The sequence below is a fragment of the Blastomyces dermatitidis genome, assembly GCF_000003525.1.
Source record: "Blastomyces dermatitidis ER-3 genomic scaffold supercont1.4, whole genome shotgun sequence".
Lineage (NCBI taxonomy): Eukaryota > Fungi > Ascomycota > Eurotiomycetes > Onygenales > Ajellomycetaceae > Blastomyces > Blastomyces dermatitidis.
Genome location: NW_025544777.1, coordinates 2154249 through 2174498, shown reverse-complemented (window position 1 = coordinate 2174498; position 20250 = coordinate 2154249). Strand labels below are relative to the sequence as shown.

The window sequence follows — 20250 nt, the reverse complement described above, 5'->3', positions numbered from 1 at the left end:
AACATTATTGTGAGGGGAAAGACTCCGGCTCAGAATATCCTAGACAATAATTCTGCAACCCCTGGCAAGCGGATTCCTGGGTGATAGGCCGTTCCCCACGGATAAACTTTCAGGCCTCACTCGCTTTGAAGGACTCTTTCTAGCGTTGTTTTTGGAACGGTTTGGCCAGTCCCATCATCCATGCGAACCGATGACACTTTGCAATTTTAAGAGGAATGTCCTCAAGAATGGTGAGCGTTGAAACCTGCTGCCGCTGCCATCATCGTAATTCTTGTCGAGACCCTGTGCCAATGGAAACCAAGCCGCCTTTGGAGTACTCCGTACATCGCAATATATCATAATCGGCTATTAATTCGAGGTGAAAAGCAAGACATCTCCGACTTACCATCGATGCTACATGTTCATCCATGAATGTCAATTGTCGATTCCTGGGGCAGGAAACAGATGTGATTCCCGCGTGATATGAATCCCCCCTTCACCTCGTAGCCATCTCAATGGAGCGTTTTCTCTTCTTCTCTCAAATATATTCCACTTCCTCTGTCCGTGTTTGGGCAGCGTGAGGACGGGCTACCATGCGGAAACCCAAATGCTAAACTGAGCATGCTAAGGATCCTAGACGGGTATTCCCCCCACCCCACTCGAAGGATTGATCCCTTTTGGTGCGGTTGTTTACGCTCTCATCCTCAAGCGTATCACACGTACCAAATCCAATGGTGCCCGCGGCTCGCAAGTCAGTTACAAGTTAATTGAAGGATTGAAATCGAGCTACTTCTGCAAGATCCCCTAAATCTTGTTCGCGATGTTGTTTCTCCGTTAACGTTTGACAGGCGATGAGAGGCACTGGCGTCGGGGTGTCTCGGTGTCTTTGAAAATCCCCTTTCTCAGTTCTTCCATCTTCTGAACACGAGCAGCTACAATATTCCCTGTACAGCGTAGTTACTGGCCAAAAAATTTCCTCTTGCCGAACGCTAACGAAGTGATGCCTCCACTTGCAGCCCACTTGGCAATCAAATTACTGGCCAGAACTGTACTATGATCCTGTTTTTCCGAACGGAATCACCTACCTGCCCGAAAAGATTTGTTAATATCTATAATCGTGGAATACGAAATGAAATGCGTGACTAACCTATCCGGCCTGCCGTGGAGGGGTCTCACTTTGAAGGGAGTATGCCAATTTTGCCGAACTTAAACAAGACAACGCCGTCTTTGAAAGGACCTTGCACTCTGGATGGGGCCTGGTGAGCCGGCACGGGTTGAAAAATGTGGCGCGAGCGAAGTTACGTTGGCCGCGAAGAGAGCGGCCTTGGTCCTCATTTTCTCCTTCCATATCAACTTCATTCCGTTTCATCCGGCCCTGAATGGGAAACCCCGGATGTAGTCGGCCCTCAGTCACTTCTCAGAAGCCAAAATATCGAAATTCACTATACCGGTCATGGCACGATGCCCATGAACTGCATCACATGGTGGACATCGGCAAGGGAAAATTTACAATATATGCAACTGATGGTTCAATCTAAAACAGACTTTTACAGACTTCTGCAGTCTTGTCTCCATCTTGGGTCGCCGTTCTCATTAAGTGCAACATCGATGGTGGAGAGAATTGATGCAAGTTACTGCGTACCTTTTTTTGGTTTTGGAAATGGACTACAACCGAAGTTACAGCGAACTTTGATAAGTGCTTAATACTGCAAACCAGGGAAAATTCCCTCGGGGGGTACGGTAGGCCAAGGCCTCTTGAGGACTATGGATGCGTAGTTAAGAATGATAATCGACAACTGTTTCTACTGAATTTTGGTCCACCTCTTTCCTACGTCTCGGGCTGAAAGCTTGACCTTCGCAGCGCGTGGTCGATGTGAGATTGGAGCTCTTTGGGATAGGGATAAATAACCGGAAAATTAAATTATGCTCTAACCTTTGTCAACAGATCGGGAGCAAAGCTCACATTGTCACACTTACCGACTTCACTGTCTCTAGACAAACGAGAATTTCCCTAATGAGCATACGATTGGAATCAATTGTTTTATCCCTCAGAGAGAATATGGAATTTGGATGGTTTTCCCCTGAGAGGCGCCTTTTCTCCATCTATGGGCTGAATGTCAAAAACCAAACGAGCACAACCAATTCTCGGCAAACAAAATAATTCCCGGCCTTTCTCAATCCCAGATCTCAAGTCCGTATGAAAAACAGAGATAGTTTGCGTTAACCTTGCGAACCTTTCCCATACATATGCGAATACATTACTCGGAAAAAGAATTTGTACGCGAAATTCCTTGGGATACGATCCAGCGGCAAACAAATCAAATAGGCTTCTACATCTCCCTCACGCCGGATTTTGAAAGGCCAAGTCGGTGAATTCTTCCATTTGTTCAAATATCTTGTTCGCTGCATATTTCTAAATATTTCATGTATACTGGATCTGTTTTTGGAAATTAAAAAAGAATCTATCTATATATATATTTTTAACTCAGCCCTAACCGACGATTCTGAAGCGGAAGATGAGAAGTTGAGAAATAATCGCTATGATCAATTATGGATAAAATTGCCCATGTAACAAAAGTTGAATATGAGCCATGAATCTGGAGTGTTGAATTCCAGATGCAAAGATTGTTGAAGTCGGCAGGTGTCCATTGCCTTCGGACTGGACTGTGGGCTGATTTATTGCATACAGTCCCATAATCATCATCAAGAAGAGCGTGAAAGCATCTCATTCCCCAGCTTATAAAACTTTTGTGAACAATATAATTTTCTCCCTTTTCTATAGAATAGAATCGTAAACATTGTTTATACGGCGGATATTAGCCTACCCTTCGGGGACGTGTCCGTTTGGTTCCCGCGTTGAGTCTGTAGTTAGTACACAGGGACTCTGCAAAATTGCACAGCAGTAGGCCTCGGCAAAAATCCATATTGTTATCCACCGCGGGGCAGCTACAAATAATGGATTAAATAATCCGCTCTTATCTCTACGTCTGTGCCATGTTAAATACATTTTAGATTTATGTAAATCAATTCGATTCTAATAATGGTGAGGCTTTGAATTCGATTATCGAAAGCAAAATAAAAAACAAAGTGAGAAATATATCGCAATCCAGCAAGGAGACGAGGCTGTAAATAGTCCCACCATCCTTCGGCAAGAAGGAAAACAGAAAAGAATATACGGTGGTATTAAGAACCGAGAAGAAAGAAAGATAAACATGACCAACCTCCCCTCCCCTCCCTTCCACTCCGCGGATGGCATCGCCAACCTCCGTGACCTGGGCGGCTACGCAATTTCGCCTACTACATCCGTGCGGCGCAACTTCATTTTCCGCTGCGCTACTCTGTCCAACACCACACCCGAAGGTGCCAACTACCTTACCAGTAAACTCGGCATAACTACCATCTACGACTTCCGCTCTATCCCCGAGTGCGAGCGCTCCCCCTCAATCGACATACCCGGAGCAACCCGCCGCCACGTCCCCGTTTTCAAAGACCAGGATGCAAGTCCCGAAGGCCTTGCGTTGCGCTATATGGACTATGCCTCCTCTGACGGACCGCAAGGATTCATGCGCGCGTATGCAGAGATACTGAGGGCGGGCGCTGCGGGGGGAGCGTTCCGTGCTGTGTTTGAACATATCCGCGACAGGCCTGAGGAGCCGTTGTTGTTCCATTGTTCGGCCGGAAAGGACAGGACGGGTGTATGCGCCGCGCTGATTTTGCGGATCGCCGGGCTTCTGGATGATGAGGTTATTGGGCGAGAGTATGAGCTCACTGAGGCTGGGTTGGGTGAGTTGCGACAACAGTCTATTGATAGGGTGTTGGCTCATCTAGCTTTTGATGGTGATAGGGAGGGGGCGGAGAGGATGGTTTCAGCAAAGGCGGCGGCGATCATGGCGACAATGAAGTGGGTGGATGAGAAATATGCTGGGGCGGAGGGGTATTTGAAGAACGGGATGGGATTTAGTGATCAGGATATTGCGGCAATAAGGAAGAATTTGATAAAACAAGAGAAGGCGATCCTTTGAATGTATACAGTTTTGGGAAATGTGATGACTCACAACAAGATACGAATGCGGGCTTATAGATGAGATAGAAAGACAAAGATAGAAGTCTATGTTGTACATATATATACAACAGGCATGAGATACCCGGAACAGAATAACCTGAGCAGGGAGAACGAATCCCTGGCGTCCAGCGTCATTGATGAATTCCCGTGTCAGCAACATAATCGAAGTGAAAATCACCAGTTCTCCCAAATAACGTGAGGGAGAACTGTCCTCATAATACTCCAATGGCCAGCAGCGCTTTGAGAATGCCACCTTACCAAGTCTCCAACTTGGCCTTCTGCAAGGACATCCTGCTGGCCATCCTCGGCTTTTGCAAAAGAAGCAGCGTCAATTTCAAGTTGAGGCATCAGATACGCTTCCCTGGACTTGCTGCCGAGAAAGTCGGCATCGGTAGTGTTTCGGAACTCCAAGGGCGAATCCGTCAGTTTACAGAAGATAACCATATTGGTAAAATCGCCTTCCCTGGTATCTGCAGGCGGTTCGCTCTCACGGAATATCCGGCAACTTGGGAAAACAGCCCTGATCGTTCGAACAATAAGACCAGAAGAGGGTAGGGTCAAATCTCCAGCGTAGTTCTGTTGGATTTTGGGTCACTGTGTAAGCGAGGCTAAACGAAAGTATCAGGAGATAAAACGAGAATAAACTAACAATAGCAATAACGCCGTCTTCCTTCAGAAGCGAGCGGAGACCTTTCATAAACTCTATCGTGAACAAGCTAACTGGCTCTACTCCGCCAGTAAAAACATCGTGCACAATATAGTCAAATGTAGGGGCCGGAGTCGCTCTGCTTGCTTCGTCTACGAATTTGACCGCGTCTTGTATAACTGGTGTAAAGTTTTTTGGAAGGCTGAAGTAATCCTCAGCAAGATGGAGTACTGCAGGGTCTATCTCGACAACTGTTGTATCTATGCCGTGATTTACGAGTGCGGTGGGCGTTGTACCGATTCCGAGGCCGCTGTGTTTGAGATTAGCATAAATCATCCCAGCAAGGAATAAGCGATGAACTCATTTACACAACGAGAGAATTGGTCCCAGTGCCTCCCATCCTTGAACTTCCATCATCATTTTTGATCAACCTCACCGCCTCTAACATCGTAAAAATCGAATATATAGGCTCTCTGACTTCCGGATATTGCGCGTTAGGCATTTGGGTCCATTCTCCGCCTAAAAGACTATGATCACACCTCATCACCCTATAGTGTTCCTTGACGTTCTCCAAAACGGATAGGTATCCCGTCAATGACTCCTCTCGGTGCAACAAAACGAAATCTTCCGCTTGTAAGGTTGAGTTCAAAAGTGCCGTTGTATGCTTGAAAGGAAAGTGCACGTTATATCCAGACGAAAACAGCAATGGGGGTAACGCGAGCAATAACCATTTCGATGGGAGAGAAATGGCGTAAAGGGACGCAGTTATAAGTTGTAGCGGAATGCGAGCCATCAAGGCGTTCTTTCCAATATACCCAGGCAACAAAATACCAACAAACTTTTGGAGGGTGATAAAGAGAATATACGACCCAAAAAAGGGTCCATGATTCCCCAAAGTCTCACCGTACCGCCTCAAATCTGCGTCTTCAAGCAACATGGCCACTGAAGAGACGGACAAAAACACCAAAGGGAAATATGTGAGGAGTTCTGTCAAGAGAGGGCCATATACAACGCCCAGCTGGGCGCTTCGCATAAACAGGAAAAACTGAATAGTCGGAATTGTGAAGGCTAGCACCGGCAAGACGTTCATGATCTTTGTGGATAGCCGTTTCCTGATTTGGTCCTTTGCGAACCATCCACTGAGAGCAGCCACCATCATCCCCCTCTGGTGGAAGGCTGCTGATGGGACGGATCCATAGACTGGCGAGAGTGTCAATTGAGATATTGGAGAATAGGTGGCCGTAAGCACCAGAAGCAGAATAGCGAGGCCAATCAATTGAATAGTTTTTGGTGCGGAAAAGACTCGATTCTCGGTGCCCTGGGATTGTGAGGGTGGTTTCCGTTTATCTTCCACTTTCTGAGCGGACTTCCCACCCTTAGAGGGGGATTTTCTAGCTGGCATGGCAGCGGTACGGAACCAAAAATATATTTAAAAGTAATCCGAGTATCTCGCTCATCTATGAAAGACTAGTGCGATGAAGCAGAGCAGGAAGACTTGGATAGGTGGCAGGATCGAACGGGTCTTGAAATATTAAAATTATGTGGGGCATATGCCGCACAAAACAGCTGAAAGCTAACGAGCTTGGCTTCACCAAGGGACAGGTATAGCGGAGATTGGCAGTATACGCAGTATGATACAGGGAATTCAGAACGAGCTTGAGCTAGAAGACAGCAGAATGATCTATCATGAGCGTGTTGAAGCCAACTTGAGACTGGGATGAAGTTCAATATATTCTAATCAGGCTTAGCGTCAACTGGATGGTCCGGGCGCGTAGCCGCAACCTTAAGATCCGTCATTGGCGCCCGTACGTAGTTACCGTACGCCATCAGCGCCATTTCTTACTCGACCATTTCATATGGGCAGACATTGCCAAAGCTCACAAATTTGTCAGAATTTTGAAGAAACCCCCGTCTAGCAGAATGTGCTTGGGATGTCGGACACAGTGCCGTTCTTTCCAATGAATACAGGCACTTATATGCAGCCCCATAGCTGCAATAGACAGACAGATCAACCAGCTCAAGAACCACCACCTATAAATCCTCCTGCCTCTGTCCAAGTGAAGAATCGTCGGAAACGATATCTCGATGCGCACCCAGAGTACTTTTCTGCGGCTCTCGAACTAGCTGGTTAGCTTTTGTTTGTTCCTAACGTTAGTTTACATTCGCTGCTAACAGCTTTGGCAATAGACCCCCTTCTCTACGACCGCCTGATTAGACGATTCCAAAGTGCTACAGAGAGGGAGGAAGAAGGTCGCGCTAAGGGATACTCTGGCGTACTTGAAGCCGATCTATTGAGATCAGAGGCTAAAATGGAGGCACTGGCGCATCCAGACCCTAATGCGACCGTCACATACACCCGCGGGCCCAACGGCGAGATTCTCGCCGAGGATCAGGATGAGATACCAGAAACGAAGGAAGAGGGCGCTGAACGATGGCGCTGGGAAATGGAGCTGCGGTTTCTGAGGGGTGCGGATCATGAGTTTGATTACACCGCTGTTGATCAAAATGAGGAATATGATGACTGGAATGAAGAGCAAGAGCGGTATTTCGACGACGAGGAACCACATTTCATGCTTGATGAAGACGATGAAGGCCATCAAAAGGAAGAACTGAAAGGCGAAACTGGCATTCAAGACTTTTAAGATCTTTTGATGCCTTGCCACTGCGCTTTTACGGGTTGCCCATTTTGGACGACTCATGGGTTAAATGCCAAGCAGCGCCCTGGTTGTTGAGGCGCATCTTCTTCCGGGGACTATGAACCTGCTTCACATTTACCTTCGGAGTTCAAAGGAACTTGACAGGATACAACGGTACAGCTATGTCGATCTGGCAATCTTCTCCGTTGCAGGGTTCTCCATGTCAGCTGAAGGTTGTCTTGGATTCGGCACAACGCACAAGCCCTGGTCAGAATGAGGGGAAAGTTCATGACCCAGCGTACAGGCGGTACATTTGGGAATACCTAGCATTATCCAGAAATTCGGCTCCATATTCTTTCAATTATTCAACCGTACCGCAGATGCCATTTCCTGACGCTTAATAGCCTTTCTTCCCAATATCTGGCCTGATTCCCCATCATGTTGTTTCAACGCGGACAGCCCAAAGACAGCGAGCATGTTGATCAGATGCAAAATCCAGGAAATCTCGAGACGGGTGGGAAACCTCTTGTTGGTGTGATATTCTTTTTCGCATCGCAGATGTCTCGTAACATCCAAACTGCCAGAATCCCATCTGGCGTGGAGCCATCGTCTCACAGCCAATCTGAGCCACCAAAGGTGCACCGTCTCGACAACTTCTTATCAGAGGTTCAGGAACATGCACATGCAAGTCCACTTGTCACAAAATTCGAGACTATTCCGATTGAGATGGCTCCTCCTAGCCGCCCACGGGAAACAACTCGTGACGCCATGCACGACACGCTGTTGCTTGTCAATTTCAAGAACAAACAGGCATGGCAGGAATGGATTCAGACGAAATAATAGTAGGGTTTCATGTAGAAGACGGGGAGGGATGATGTTTTCAGACGCCTTCCCCATGTTACATGCGCCAATAGCTTAAAGGGTTTGAGGAACCCTCTTGAGGTCCTGATGGCCTGAATTGGAAGCAGTCACAAACAATGGTATGTTTGAAACGGAACCCGTTGTCTGTCAGATGGGATCTCAGAAAAAGAGGAAAAGAAGGCTAAAAGAGCGAATGAAGACCGACCGGTACATTACAGGAGCGAGTTGCCCATCGTTCTAAACAAGTACTATGGCTTTGTCGTTCTTTAATGGTCCCGAAAATGACTCAGTGAGCTTCCGAGGTGTCTGATAGAGCGTGCCTACCCTGACATTTACGGCGGGAGAAGCAGATGCAGCATTGCTGTCGTGCATTTCGGAGGTGTCCGTTTTAATGCCCTCTCCTTCAACCTGGAGGCCTTAAAAGTTGGTCGATGCATTCCGCAGTGAGGAGCCATACTAAATTGCGCATGGGGCTTCGTTCTTTTAAGTAGAAGACATACAATATGACAGACAGATCTGGCAATGCCAGGTTCAGGTTCTAACTTTCATCCTTCTATGCAAACGAACTCCCTTTCTCTCTCAAAAATTCTTCTGCCAATTTGCGACCTAGATATATAACTTATACATGCAGGCGTGAGGGCGACCTCACAAACTTAATCTATGCCATCAAAGGGAGAAGAACAAAATTGTCGCCATCCTAAGCCTCTCACCGAGGTAACAACCCATACACTGGTTATTTAAAATTTCAAGCGTTCAAAGTTTTTGCAGACGCTGCATCCGTATGGTATGGAATCAAACGTCGCCGTGACCATACCGTAAATACTCTGACATCCCTTACATACGCTGCGTACACTTCCATTCCCTGAAAGGAACAAGCCGAGCCACCTACAGAAAGGAAAAAACACGAGAAAAAGCAATGAGAATGGACCCTTGGAAGTTGGGGATGGAACAAAAAAGGAAGTGCGCCCCGTGGATCCCGTCCCTCCACGCACCCGCCCCTAGGTCTTGGCGCTCCGATCTACGCGTCCCCGGCCTTGGCTCTTGGCTCTTGGCGATGAGAGGACTTGGCAGCGTTGGTTTTCGGGGGCTTGTCATGTTTCTTCTGTGGAAGTGTAACCAAGAATTATTTGCTTGGCGATGCTTTGTTTTGCGTCTACCTCCTGAAGATTGTCTCTCTTCGTGCCAATGCAATTGGCTAATTGATGAGGTTCCAGTTGCGCTCCTTGGTGTATGACTGTTCAACTCGTTGTCGGTATGACTACTTACGGAGTAGATATGCCGTGGCTATGTTGATAGAAAATGAAGAGGCAGCGAGCTGTTGTGCGCCTTGTGGAAGGTTCGGCAAAGGCCCGATATCTAACCTCAATCACACGTTCAAGTCCGCATGCGACCTGATGAGAACTAGGAACTCTATAGAGACAATGAGAAAGACCAGGACCAAATAAACCAGGCAGTGCGTGAAGTGACTGATTTTCCTATCTTCCCCGATGTTCAAAGTGAAGACCACTATTCGCTCCTCCTTCTAGCTATCCGTGAATGCCGCTTGCTATTGGATTTCTTCCCAGATCTAACGACCAAAACGTCCCACAGCCAAGCTAACCATTCAGTCACCAATCCCGGCGAGGCATATTATCATTACACCGCCAAGTGTCTCACGTTCCTTTCCTGGGGAGATAAGGTATATGCAGTATCATTCCATGACTTGAGCTTACGCAACTTGTGCTTTCTCTTTGCCGCACGCCTCTCACACGGATTTCACCTCTCACAGATAGGCCAAGAAATACATGTGTGCGTGCATGCTTGCTCAACGCTCGACTGCTACAGGAAGCATTCCTGAAAACGTCAAGACGTCTTATTCCCCTGCACTCGTACAGATAACCGGATTCTTCCGTTTCGCCAGAGAATCTTATGTTAACCCTATCCACGACTACTACACAGTATTAGCAATGGGGCGTCGGAAGGTTTCAGGATTGACCTGAACCAGAAACAAGGCTTTTCTTTTCCCTTTCGCGCCCCCTGTGCTTGATGTAACTTATCTCAACAAATTACACCCAGGGTTGCAGGATGCGGACCTCGACTTTGACTATGTATCGGCAGGCTGCCGTTCTCGATCAATACACATCCGCGGGATGGTCGAAACAAAATGAAAAATAGGTGATGACATGTACTGAAGGAAGCAGCACCTCACCCAGCTGAAGACGGTAGACAAAATTCCATGCACATACTGTACAGTATATACAGTCCATGTGTTCGACTTCCAGAACTCCCAAAAGATTGCAGATCTGCATAAATTTATATTCATGCCATCATATCAAAACCCGCCTAGCCTGGATGTGCGATTTGATCGAATTCAGACCATTGTGCCATTCCTCCAGCTATCTTCTATGCCCTGCATATATTCTTTTGAAAGATGAAGCCAAAATCGTGGTCCTGCAACGGGACGTTTAGTTGGTCAAAAGAAAGTAGAACCCCACCCGGGTGGGGGGGTTAGCAACTCCCAGATTCGGGCGATGTTCTGTGTGCATGTCGCGCATGTCGCGTTATGTCTCATCTCTCTTTCAATTTTCCCCTACACGCCATCTACAACCAACAGAACATTATGTGCAAATGGGAAGAGATAAAGAATTACTGGATCTGCACGTATTCTCTGTAAGTCGGTATTTCTCTGTGAGTCGGTATTCTCTGTGAGTCGTGGAGCGAGGGAATGCAGCAGGTGATGTTGACGGTTGTGGTGGTGGTGATGAGACTGATGAAAACGATGACGCTGCAAAGCTTGGCTGCATAGGGTCTCTTCTTATTTTGGTTGTTGTTGTTCTCCTCAGAGGGTCCCCTGTGTCTGTATACCTTGTGTGGCACACGACTACGGCCCGACTACGGAGTACTCTGTACGAGAGGGAGGGACACAACAACCACATTTTCCTTTGCCAAGATGTTGAAGGCCAAGAAGGGCGGAGAATCAAAAATGAAACAAAGGGAAACCGGGTGGCCGGCGGAACGGCATTACAAGCCGGCGTACCTCAGTACGCTCCCGTATAGTTTTCCCTTCCCTCCGGTTGCCGTCCTTTGCCAAAATTGGAGGGGAAAGAAAAAACCAAATATGGTACCATCGCGAGGCACCCGCACCCGCTCCTATTCCGGATCTACATGTACTGTACATGTACATGTACAATGCAGAACCAGCCGAGAAAAACCACAAGGTTCGATTTCTTCGTTTGTCCACCACCGGAAGGAGGAAACAGAAAAAGAAGCCGACCTGCTGCGCCTCTTGTGCCTTAGGGAGGGAGAAAAACAAAAACTAGTGAAAAAATAAAATAAGGTTAAATAGCTTAATATTGTCTCTGACGAGTTTGTATGTATTGTAGATCATTGCACCCGAGGCAAGCATATGTTGACTCCGCCCCCGTTTACTCCATATGGAGAGAAGTCTTCACACTCAAAGTCGCCCTGCCAAGCAACTTCAATAATAGTTTGCCAAACTACGATCTGTACAGTATGTTTGCGCGTTCCTATTCTTGGCGTTTAACTCCCTGCGCGCTCCCGCACAATAGCCAGCACAGCAAAAGTATGGGTATACAGAGGAGCAGGGGATATAATGGACGTGAGGACTGGAGGACCCAAGGACGCCGCCCCCCCGTGAGAGACCACACATTGCAGGTGGTGTAATACCACGACACCCCAATCATCATCATCATCATGATCATCATCACCTTATCATCCCCCTTTTCATGGGAGATAGTTACCAGCAAACTATCCACGCCAAGACCCCAAAATTTAAATACCGACGCCCCAGCCAACCCGCCAAGCAAGCCACCCAGCTCCCGAAAGTTTGAAACCGATGGGATCTGCAGATCTCATCCCAGGATTAATTAGTTGCAGTCTGTAGAATTTCGGCCGAGCCGGGCGGCCCCGATTACGCGCCAAGGGGGGCTTGGACGTTGGAGAAGGCCCCGGCCCGGTGGGGGGGGAATGTGCTGTTGTTTTGTGTGTGTGTGTGTGTGTGTGTGTGTGGGTGTTCACCGCTGCTCAGATTGATGAAAAATTGCTGATGAGACTGTGACGGAGTGAGTTAGGTATTATTATGTATGTAGGTAGGTAGGCACAGCTGCGCCTTGGGAAATTGCGGAGTCTGGTTTTGCGTTAGCATGCCTCTTTTCTCTGTCTTCATCTTTCTCAAAATATAAAAGTAAACATTATTCATTCTATTCATTGTTATCAGGTTGGGTATGTATATACAGTAGCCGACGATGCTATCTAGGTACGGTACCCGAGCCACCATTGCGAATATATATATTAGGTATATATGTCACTGAAGCAAGATAGGCAAAGCACGCGTTGACAGGCAGAACGACAGTATCAATGTATTAGGTAGCAGAGGGAATAGTTAGAAAGGACAAGACAAGGGGGAAAGAAACTAGGAGCTAGTCTCAGAGAGACAACTGTGTGAACCAGAGGAGGGAAAGGGAAAACCACAAGAGAGATGGGGGGTAAAGTGTAAGAACGCTCCAAGCAAGCAAAATACACTCGTTGGTAAATAGTGTCTTCGCTGTTAAACTCAACTAACCCATTAATTACCCGGGTATTTCGAAGAGGGTTAACGAATTTGAAAAAGGTTTATGAAAAGAACAAAAGGATACAAAAAAAAGTGGGGGGAGGGTAATGAAACAACCACGCTCCTTCAATTATGTACCAAAAAAAAACCATAATTTCTCCATGTAAAGATTGAAGCGACAACCTAAAATCGATAGACTGGCCGGCTAGCAAAGGAGAAAAACGAAGAAAAGTAGTAGTATTAGTACGATTAATAGCCAGGGCATACAACAAAAGAAGCAGGGAATAAGAACAAAGCCACCATCGCGCCGCCGTGTATATGTACTGAGTCACGCAAGGAATATGTAAAATGAAAATAAATAACATAGATAAATAAAAAAATATTTTTGAAGCATGGGGTTTAAAATGCTATGAAAGTTAACGCAGGGTAGAAGGAAGACAAAGCCAACCCAACCAAAACATCCCAATGCAGGACACGAAAGAGGAATAGAAAATGAAAAAAAAAAAGAAAAAACCAATGGACATAAGTGAAACAAACAGTGGAACCGCAAGAAACCCCAGCCCACGCAATGTATGGTAAATAGTAAGAGAAAAATCATTTCAAGTTTCCACCCCGTAACCATCTACAAAGGGAAAGGTGATACATGATGAAAAAAAAGTCTTTCGCGTGAAGACAAAAGGGGATCAATCACGGGTAAGGAGGATGAGAGGGTGTAATTCTAGAAGAAAAATCGGAGTTACAACAGGATGAGTCGGGAAGCCTTTACTGGTATCCATCGCCCATGTCAAATCGATGTTGCGGGAGCAGTCTCTTTGAAGGTGGGAAATGGTTATGAGTTTTCTGCACCACCATCTTGCTAGCTAGTCTGTGACTGCCACTGCTAGCGACATCGATCGAAGTGACGACCTTGCCCGGTTCGATGGGTTCCGGAGCGCAGCATTCAATTGTTTTAAAAAAGCGGTCGTGCATGACCTCTTGGATAGTGGCACGTTTAGCAGGGTCCGGATGGAGCATCTTTAGAATGAGGCGTTTTAGGCCAAAATATTTAAGACGTCGGAAAAGTTCACCGCATTTCGGATACTCGTCCTCTGTGATGATTCTGTCCGGATTTTCCTTCAGGAACTTATTCCAGCCATTGAGGAAATTGGCGTATTGAACGTATTTGCTGTCAGCTGCTGGCCACGGGCTGCCGCGATATTGAAGGCAGAGGTAGACGATGGCGCATGACCAAATATCAAGAGGACGAGGGTCATATTTATCTATGTGTCACAGTCAGCGGCAGTGAAATTAAAAATTAAAAATACCAAGGCAAGAACACATGAAATTCTTACCCTTCTTTGCAAGAACTTCTGGGGCAATATATGGTAAACTACCACATATGCCCGGTGAGCACAGACGGACACCGTTCATCTCTTTACCACACCGTCCGCCAGAAGAGCGTAGGCCGGGATGGATACCACTGAATACCTCCGAGACGCCGAAGTCTGTTATTTTAATATGGCCCTCATCCGAAAGAAGTAAATTCTCCAACTTGATATCACGGTGAGCAATACCGTTTTCATGCAGATAGGCAATGCCGCGCACAGTTTGTTTGAAGAAGCAAAGGATGTCTATGTCGCCAAGATAATCCTTCTGGACTAGCGAAAATAGCTCCCCATAAGAGCACATCTCCATCACATGGTTCCAACGTCCATTGTGCGTACAAAGGCTAAATGTCTTGACGATATTAGGGTGATCTAGGCTTTTTGCAATCGAATACTCAGATTTGACCTTCTTGATATATTCATCCTCGTCCTCATGTTGTCCACGTTTCCTAAACTCTTTTACCGCATACAGATCGTGTCTTTTCCCGCCTTTCCGACACATCACCTTGACGGTTGCAGTCGCACCTTTCCCGATTTCTTTGGCCCTCTTCCCTGGAACCCGGCTGGCCCTAACGTACTCTTCGTCTAATTCGCACGTGTCGACGTCAAAGTCGTCTGGAAAACTTGCGCTCATCCGACGTGACTTCAACCCCACACCCTCGACAGCGGGTATCGAAAACCCAGGGCGTTCCGGTTGGCTCCGCACATCACTCAGGCTCGGGGATCGTATTCTCTGACCAATTCTGTTGGGTCTGGGAGTCGAACCGAACATGATCTTGCTCCTTTTTTTCAAACTTAGTCCCGTCGATGCTCGAGCTGGTTTCCTATGGACGAAACTAGACTCGGAAGGCGTTGAGCTGCTTAGCAGGACGGCAGCAACACCGTTAAACGTACTTGAAGGTGAGGATGGCGATTGTGGTGACCCCGAACGTGACGTGGTTGTTGGTGAATTTCGGGAGGGGAATGGCACAGTACCATGATGGATGATGTTGGTGACTATCGAGATATTATGGGCGTGGGAAGTTCCTGGCAGGTTAGAAGAGTTTGAAGTGTGTGCGGCAGACTCCTCCAAGCCATCAGCACTGCCCTTTTTCTTCCGGAAAAGCGACTTGATAGACTTGGACGCAGTTCTCAAAGGTGATGCGCGGCGGGTCGGGGACAATGAGGCAGCTTCGGGAATACCGTTTGCGGGACGAGTCGAAGATTTTGATGTAGAGTGAGGGGGAGCATCGGTGTTGACAACAAGCGGCTTCGACGCCGTGTCAAGGTGTGGATGACCATTGTTGAATGGAGTCTCGTTGATAGTACTCGTAGGAGTCAAGGGTTCAGGAGGCTCACTAGCGGTCTCTTCGTCCTCTTCCACGATAGCCTGTGGTAGGTCTGCAAGACGGATACCTTCGAATTCCGGATCTGCTGTCAGCATCAGACTTGAAAAGGATGCTGTGAGCTGGGAATCGGCCTGGTCAGGAATGCCGGCTGGTGAGTGGCCCTCGGATGGGTGCACAACATGACTTGATGTGATTGGACCCGACATGATTGTTTATAACAACCCCAAATCTCTTTCCTTCGTTATACACCCCCCAAACAAATGCAGGGTCAGAAGAGGTCTAGGGGTCGACGGAGTAGGAAAATTGGTCGTGTCCAGCCAGACGGATAAACTGTTGTTTTAATACTTTGGTTCCTATTTTTATTTTTATTTTTTATCTTTTTTTTCTGTATCGTTTTTGATTTGTCCCCGGCTAGCTACCTAGGCAGTATTCGAAACGCTCGAGGATATGAGTGGTCAACGGATGGATGTAGTTTCGTGTTATTTGGGGTATCTGGTTTGAAAGAAATCGAATGACGGTTCTCTACCGGGATGGCGGAGAGAAGTCAAGTGATCAAGGATTTAGGATAGGATATAAATTAAATGGAGAAGACGGCCGCCTGGAAACCCGTCCAAGAAGAACAGGTCTTCAAGAAGAATTGACGGGGCGGAATAAGGAGAAGTGCGGCTAATCCCTCTGGAGAGAACTGAAGCGGCCAGAGGGGGAGAAGAGGTGTCGCGGGGCGAAGGTGAGGGACGTCGGGGAGCAGATTGAATATATAGAACCCATCAGAAAACCAGATAGCAGATATACAGGTTGTTGGATAGTTTGGTTTGGTTGGAGAAAGGGAGGGTATGGAATTGGTGCTCGTTGGACAGTAGAGTGGAGAGTATAGTGCACAGAAAGAAAGTAAGTATAAAAATCAGTCGTAGGTAGGAGCAGAAGAGCGGAGAGATAGGAAGACGAACAGACAGGACAGGGAAGAGCAAGAAGAAGGAAGGGAAGAAGAGCAAGAAGAAGGAAGGGAAAAGGAAGAAGCGGAGGAGACAAAAGATAAAAGATAGCCAAGTAGGCACGCCTGAGAAGAAGCAAGTCGAAGTTGGTTGTAGTAACTTAGTGATGCAAAGTGTAGTTTGGAGATCGAGACGAGACAAGACCTTGGGAGGGAATTACTTGCTACTATTATGGGAGGGAGGATTGGCGGAGGGAGGGGGGCAACGCTTATTGCGGCCGAACTAGCTCTGTACCGTATCTATGTACCGTATGCAGGATGTAAGTTATCGTAATCGCTGCAAAAAAAGTAAAATAAAGACGATGATGTCGGGATGATGTCCAAGACTCGGGTGTTACTGGCCACAGGTACCGCAAATTACATTACGATCGCCTCCCTTGTACGGTACATACCATACCATACCGTCTGTATGTATTCTGTAATCCTGTATTCGTGAATTGAAAATCGCCTGGCTTGGCCATGGGATGAAGAAATTTCTCGAGCGATCCTCGGCATAAAAAAAAAAATAGAAAAGATAAAACTCCAGCAAAACCATATCATCTTATCATCCACCCCGTGTATTCGCAAATTTCGCTAGATCGGGGTGGAAGATATGCCGTTTTCTTAAGGTTTTGCAGGAATTCAGAGTCCCGCTCCGACCGATATACAAATAATCCAAGAGAGAGTGACAATCGTTTTTACAGCCAGCGCCAGACTTCGCCTGCATCATTCATACGGAGAGCCCCAAAACGAAGCTCCCTCCTGCGCAGCCTCATGCTCAACATGGCAGCGCAGCACCGTGGCTGTTCATTCATCTATTCATCCAGCTCCCCAAGCTAACACCTAGGAAGCACGTACTCTGTAGCTGAGCAAAATGATCCAGCTTAGGACGACGACGATGATGCGGCCGCCTCGTGTTCTCTTTTAAGATCGCCGTTCGAGGGTCGCTCGCCATGGTCTTTTCCTTCTCACTTTCTTCCCCATACATTTTCCCGCCATTTAGTTGCATCTCAGTTAAGGAGTATTGAGTTCGGCGGTCGTTTGGGTGAGTTTTCGGGACTAAACCCTATTTTATATGTATATATATGTATAATAGAAATTGATGATAAGGTTCGGTTACAAGAACGATGACAACCCACCACTACGGAAATGTATCGATCACTAATTGCTGGGTGGTTAAGCTTGTTGCTACAATACAGAGAAACTGAAAGCGGTCAGGGTGATAGAACGGTGGGCAAAGACAAATAAGGAAAATGAATTCGAGATCTGGACTTTGATGGACAGTTTGGGAGAGGAATATGATGGATTGAAATTTGAATGAGAAGACACTCTAAAAGTGCATACAACAAATGCATACTAATTTCCTGAGGTATGTATGTATGATATTATTGATACCAAACTTATTACTTATCCACTGCACAAGTAATCCGTATAGTTTATCAGTATGATGTACCACGGTACCTTGGTACACGGTACAATATTAAAAGTTAACTGCCATTATTAGCACAGATTATTGATGCCGCCTCCACTGTTACCACCATCACAATGCCAAACCTGAGCAAAAGAAACCCATCCCATCCCGCTCAAAGCCAAAGAAAGAGAGAAAAGAAAGGGGAAAAAAAGTCCCATCCTATCAAGAATTCCATCACAACAAACCAGCCAAGGCAGCCAAGAACGAAGGGCCAAGCAAGCAAGGGTTTGGTTACTTAGTGCAACGTATATAACAAAAAAAAAAAAAAGAAGGGTCCTCCTCGCTATGACCAGCATCTCTCTCCCAACAACCCCGGTTCTCACAAACATGAATTATCCCACCCATCTTACTTCTAATTCTTGGCTTTTGGCTTTTTTTTTTTTTTTTTTTTTTTTTTGGTTTGCCAGCGGACCTTCGAGAGTACTACTGTGCTACTACGCAGCGTAAGTGTGGACATCATTATTCTGTGCTTTCTTGGCGGCTGGGCGGGGGGAGTGGGATATAAACCTTGAACCTCGAATCTTGGATCGCCGCTTGAATTATTATTAAACAGGCAAATTTGGCCGGTTCCGGGGGCTCAATGTTATTCTAGAAAGGAAAAAGAAGGCAACCAAAAAAAGAAGACCTTGAAAGTTTAAAATATTAGCCTAACTATTCCTGGACCGACCCGGTGTGTCGGGCAAAAATCGTGCCGTCCGCCATGGTATAATGTATGTAATAGGCCGTAATTATACGGGTCCTGTATTGAAAGATTCCGTATCATTTCTCCGTCCAAAACACCCAAGAAACATTTGCCCATCATTCTCATCCATGGGAAGTCTTTTCTCCGCATTTCTTCGTTCCCGCATTATTACGTGCATAATTAACCGTCCAAGCGCGATTTGAAGGAGGAAAATACTAAAAATAAAAACCAATCGAGAAATGCGTATAGGAAATCCAAGCACCCGTGCACAGCGTATACCATTCCTAGTAGCGTTCACTTTTCAGGGCTGACTTCTATCTGCTGACGACTGACTGACTGACTGCCTTGGTATTACTGTGACGATGAGGAAAATGTGGTGGGGGAAGGCGTCAGCAGTCCCTTCTCCGCGGGGTATTGGCTGCTCTGGTGCTACCTAGCTAGTAGTGGGTAGGTATTATTATTGTATCATTCTGACGACGCAAAGGCTAAGATACCCTACTATGCTATGTACTGTGACTCTGTGAGTTGTGTCGGTGAGTCGGGATCGGGGGGGGAAGACAAAATCACGATATCTTGATCTGACCTTTTTTTGTTGATGACTACACATTGACATAACTAAAACACCACCTCACCTCCCCTCAACCTCTCAACCTCACCGGCTTGGCCCCTGTGAGGGAAACAGAAAAATCCTGAACAAAACTGAAACCAACACAAAGCAATAATGCCAGCCTCCAGTCACTTCTACCCATAGTTACCTCCGCAAAACACCCGCAAAAGAAAAGAAACCAACAGGCAAAGAGAAGGGGGCGCGCGTTTTTCGCCCCGATTTTCGTCATGATTGCGACGATCTGAAACCCCATCAACAAACACTCCCCCCCAAAACCGCCCGGCTGATTATTCGCCGCTTGATTCCTTGTTTACCTCACATTGCCTCACCTTTGAATCCATCAATATAATCTAATTAAATAGGAATAATAATAGCCCACGCTTCGATTGGCAGGGTTTGGTTTGGCTGGCGTTGAAAATCATCGGAGCGAGGGATATTTTTCCTTCTCCCCGTTGCTTGTTTAGGATCAGGATGCATTCGGTTATGCGTGGCCCGCGCGTCTTCGGAAGCCTCGTCCCTCGTTTGCCCCGACCCCGGCCGCATACGCCCGCATAAACACCTCTCCCACGTTACAGCAGTGGGATAGTGGAAGGCGTGGGTTGTCCTCTATTTTTTTTTCTTTTTCTTTTTCTTTTCTTTTTTTTTTTTTTTTTTTTTCAAAATAAATGCGGTAGGAGAATAGAGGAATAAAGGAATAAGAACAAGAAGAAGAAATGTTTCTAGGTGGGGATAGTAAATAATAAATGATATCACTTTCAAAAAACTGAGGTCTACCCACATGTAAACACTCATCTCCATCCATCCATCCAATTCATTACCATGTCAAAATTTGCTTCGCATGCTTGCGCGGGCAGCGGTTGTTTCATCCGTCCTGAGCGGGACAACCTACATACATAGTAAAGCATTGATCGATTGAGGTATGTATGTAATCCGGAAGCTGCAACTCGTCGGTATTTTTATTATTATTTTTATTTTATTTATTATTATTATTTACAAGCATCAAATGCTCGCTTACGCTCGCTTTGCTGCTTGCGCAGCCCCCTCTACCACTTCCACTCTCCACATCTATCCCTCCTCTTACCACCCTTTCACCA

At 46.6% G+C, this 20250-nt stretch overlaps 6 protein-coding genes across 7 annotated transcripts; 3 read left to right on the top strand and 3 right to left on the bottom strand.

Moving 5' to 3' along the window:
* Nucleotides 1–174: 174 nt before the first annotated feature.
* On the bottom strand, nucleotides 175–409 carry BDCG_16864 (uncharacterized protein; the record flags this gene model as incomplete). Its single annotated transcript, XM_045426050.1, has 2 exons — nucleotides 175–345; nucleotides 386–409. The coding sequence occupies 2 exons, from the start codon at nucleotides 407–409 to the stop codon at nucleotides 175–177; spliced, it is 195 nt and encodes a 64-aa protein (XP_045280757.1).
* Nucleotides 410–2458: 2049 nt separating this feature from the next.
* BDCG_04138 (uncharacterized protein) lies at nucleotides 2459–4304 on the top strand. The gene has a single exon (XM_045419803.1). It carries the CDS (start codon nucleotides 3192–3194, stop codon nucleotides 3999–4001), a length of 810 nt encoding a protein of 269 aa, XP_045276031.1. The 5' UTR covers nucleotides 2459–3191; the 3' UTR covers nucleotides 4002–4304.
* BDCG_04137 lies at nucleotides 2746–6429 on the bottom strand. Of its 2 annotated transcripts, XM_045419802.1 has the most exons (4): nucleotides 5057–6405; nucleotides 4692–4998; nucleotides 4035–4618; nucleotides 2942–3900 (listed from the first exon to the last, which is right to left on the bottom strand). In XM_045419802.1, the coding sequence occupies exons 1-3, from the start codon at nucleotides 6088–6090 to the stop codon at nucleotides 4217–4219; spliced, it is 1743 nt and encodes a 580-aa protein (XP_045280756.1). In that variant the 5' UTR covers nucleotides 6091–6405; the 3' UTR covers nucleotides 2942–3900; nucleotides 4035–4216. The 2 variants fall into 2 exon arrangements, with proteins under 2 accessions (XP_045276030.1, XP_045280756.1); XM_045419801.1 differs by having other exon boundaries at nucleotides 2746–4618; nucleotides 5057–6429.
* Nucleotides 6430–6619: 190 nt separating this feature from the next.
* Nucleotides 6620–7330, top strand: BDCG_04136 (uncharacterized protein; the record flags this gene model as incomplete). The annotated part of the gene is made up of 2 exons (XM_045419800.1): nucleotides 6620–6815; nucleotides 6876–7330. 2 exons carry the CDS (start codon nucleotides 6620–6622, stop codon nucleotides 7328–7330), a joined length of 651 nt encoding a protein of 216 aa, XP_045276029.1.
* Nucleotides 7331–7762: 432 nt separating this feature from the next.
* BDCG_04135 (uncharacterized protein) lies at nucleotides 7763–8164 on the top strand (the record flags this gene model as incomplete). The annotated part of the gene is made up of 1 exon (XM_045419799.1): nucleotides 7763–8164. One exon carries the CDS (start codon nucleotides 7763–7765, stop codon nucleotides 8162–8164), a length of 402 nt encoding a protein of 133 aa, XP_045276028.1.
* A 3312-nt stretch (nucleotides 8165–11476) lies between these two features.
* BDCG_04133 (HAL protein kinase) lies at nucleotides 11477–18159 on the bottom strand. Its single transcript, XM_045419798.1, has 2 exons — nucleotides 14066–18159; nucleotides 11477–13993 (listed from the first exon to the last, which is right to left on the bottom strand). The coding sequence occupies exons 1-2, from the start codon at nucleotides 15630–15632 to the stop codon at nucleotides 13497–13499; spliced, it is 2064 nt and encodes a 687-aa protein (XP_045276027.1). The 5' UTR covers nucleotides 15633–18159; the 3' UTR covers nucleotides 11477–13496.
* Between the last annotated feature and the right edge of the window lie 2091 nt (nucleotides 18160–20250).

Excerpts from the sequence above, each read along its gene's own strand:
- BDCG_04138 (XM_045419803.1), top strand. The coding sequence starts at position 3,192 with ATGACCAACCTCCCCTCCCCTCCCTTCCACTCCGCGGATGGCATCGCC.
- BDCG_04137 (XM_045419801.1), bottom strand. The coding sequence starts at position 6,090 with ATGCCAGCTAGAAAATCCCCCTCTAAGGGTGGGAAGTCCGCTCAGAAA. Across the intron at positions 4,999-5,056 it reads GGGACCAATTCTCTCGTTGT|CGGCCTCGGAATCGGTACAA; the intron begins GTAAATGAGTTC and ends TCTCAAACACAG. Across the intron at positions 4,619-4,691 it reads AAGACGGCGTTATTGCTATT|AACTACGCTGGAGATTTGAC; the intron begins GTTAGTTTATTC and ends AAAATCCAACAG.
- BDCG_04133 (XM_045419798.1), bottom strand. The coding sequence starts at position 15,632 with ATGTCGGGTCCAATCACATCAAGTCATGTTGTGCACCCATCCGAGGGC. Across the intron at positions 13,994-14,065 it reads AGAAGTTCTTGCAAAGAAGG|ATAAATATGACCCTCGTCCT; the intron begins GTAAGAATTTCA and ends TGTGACACATAG.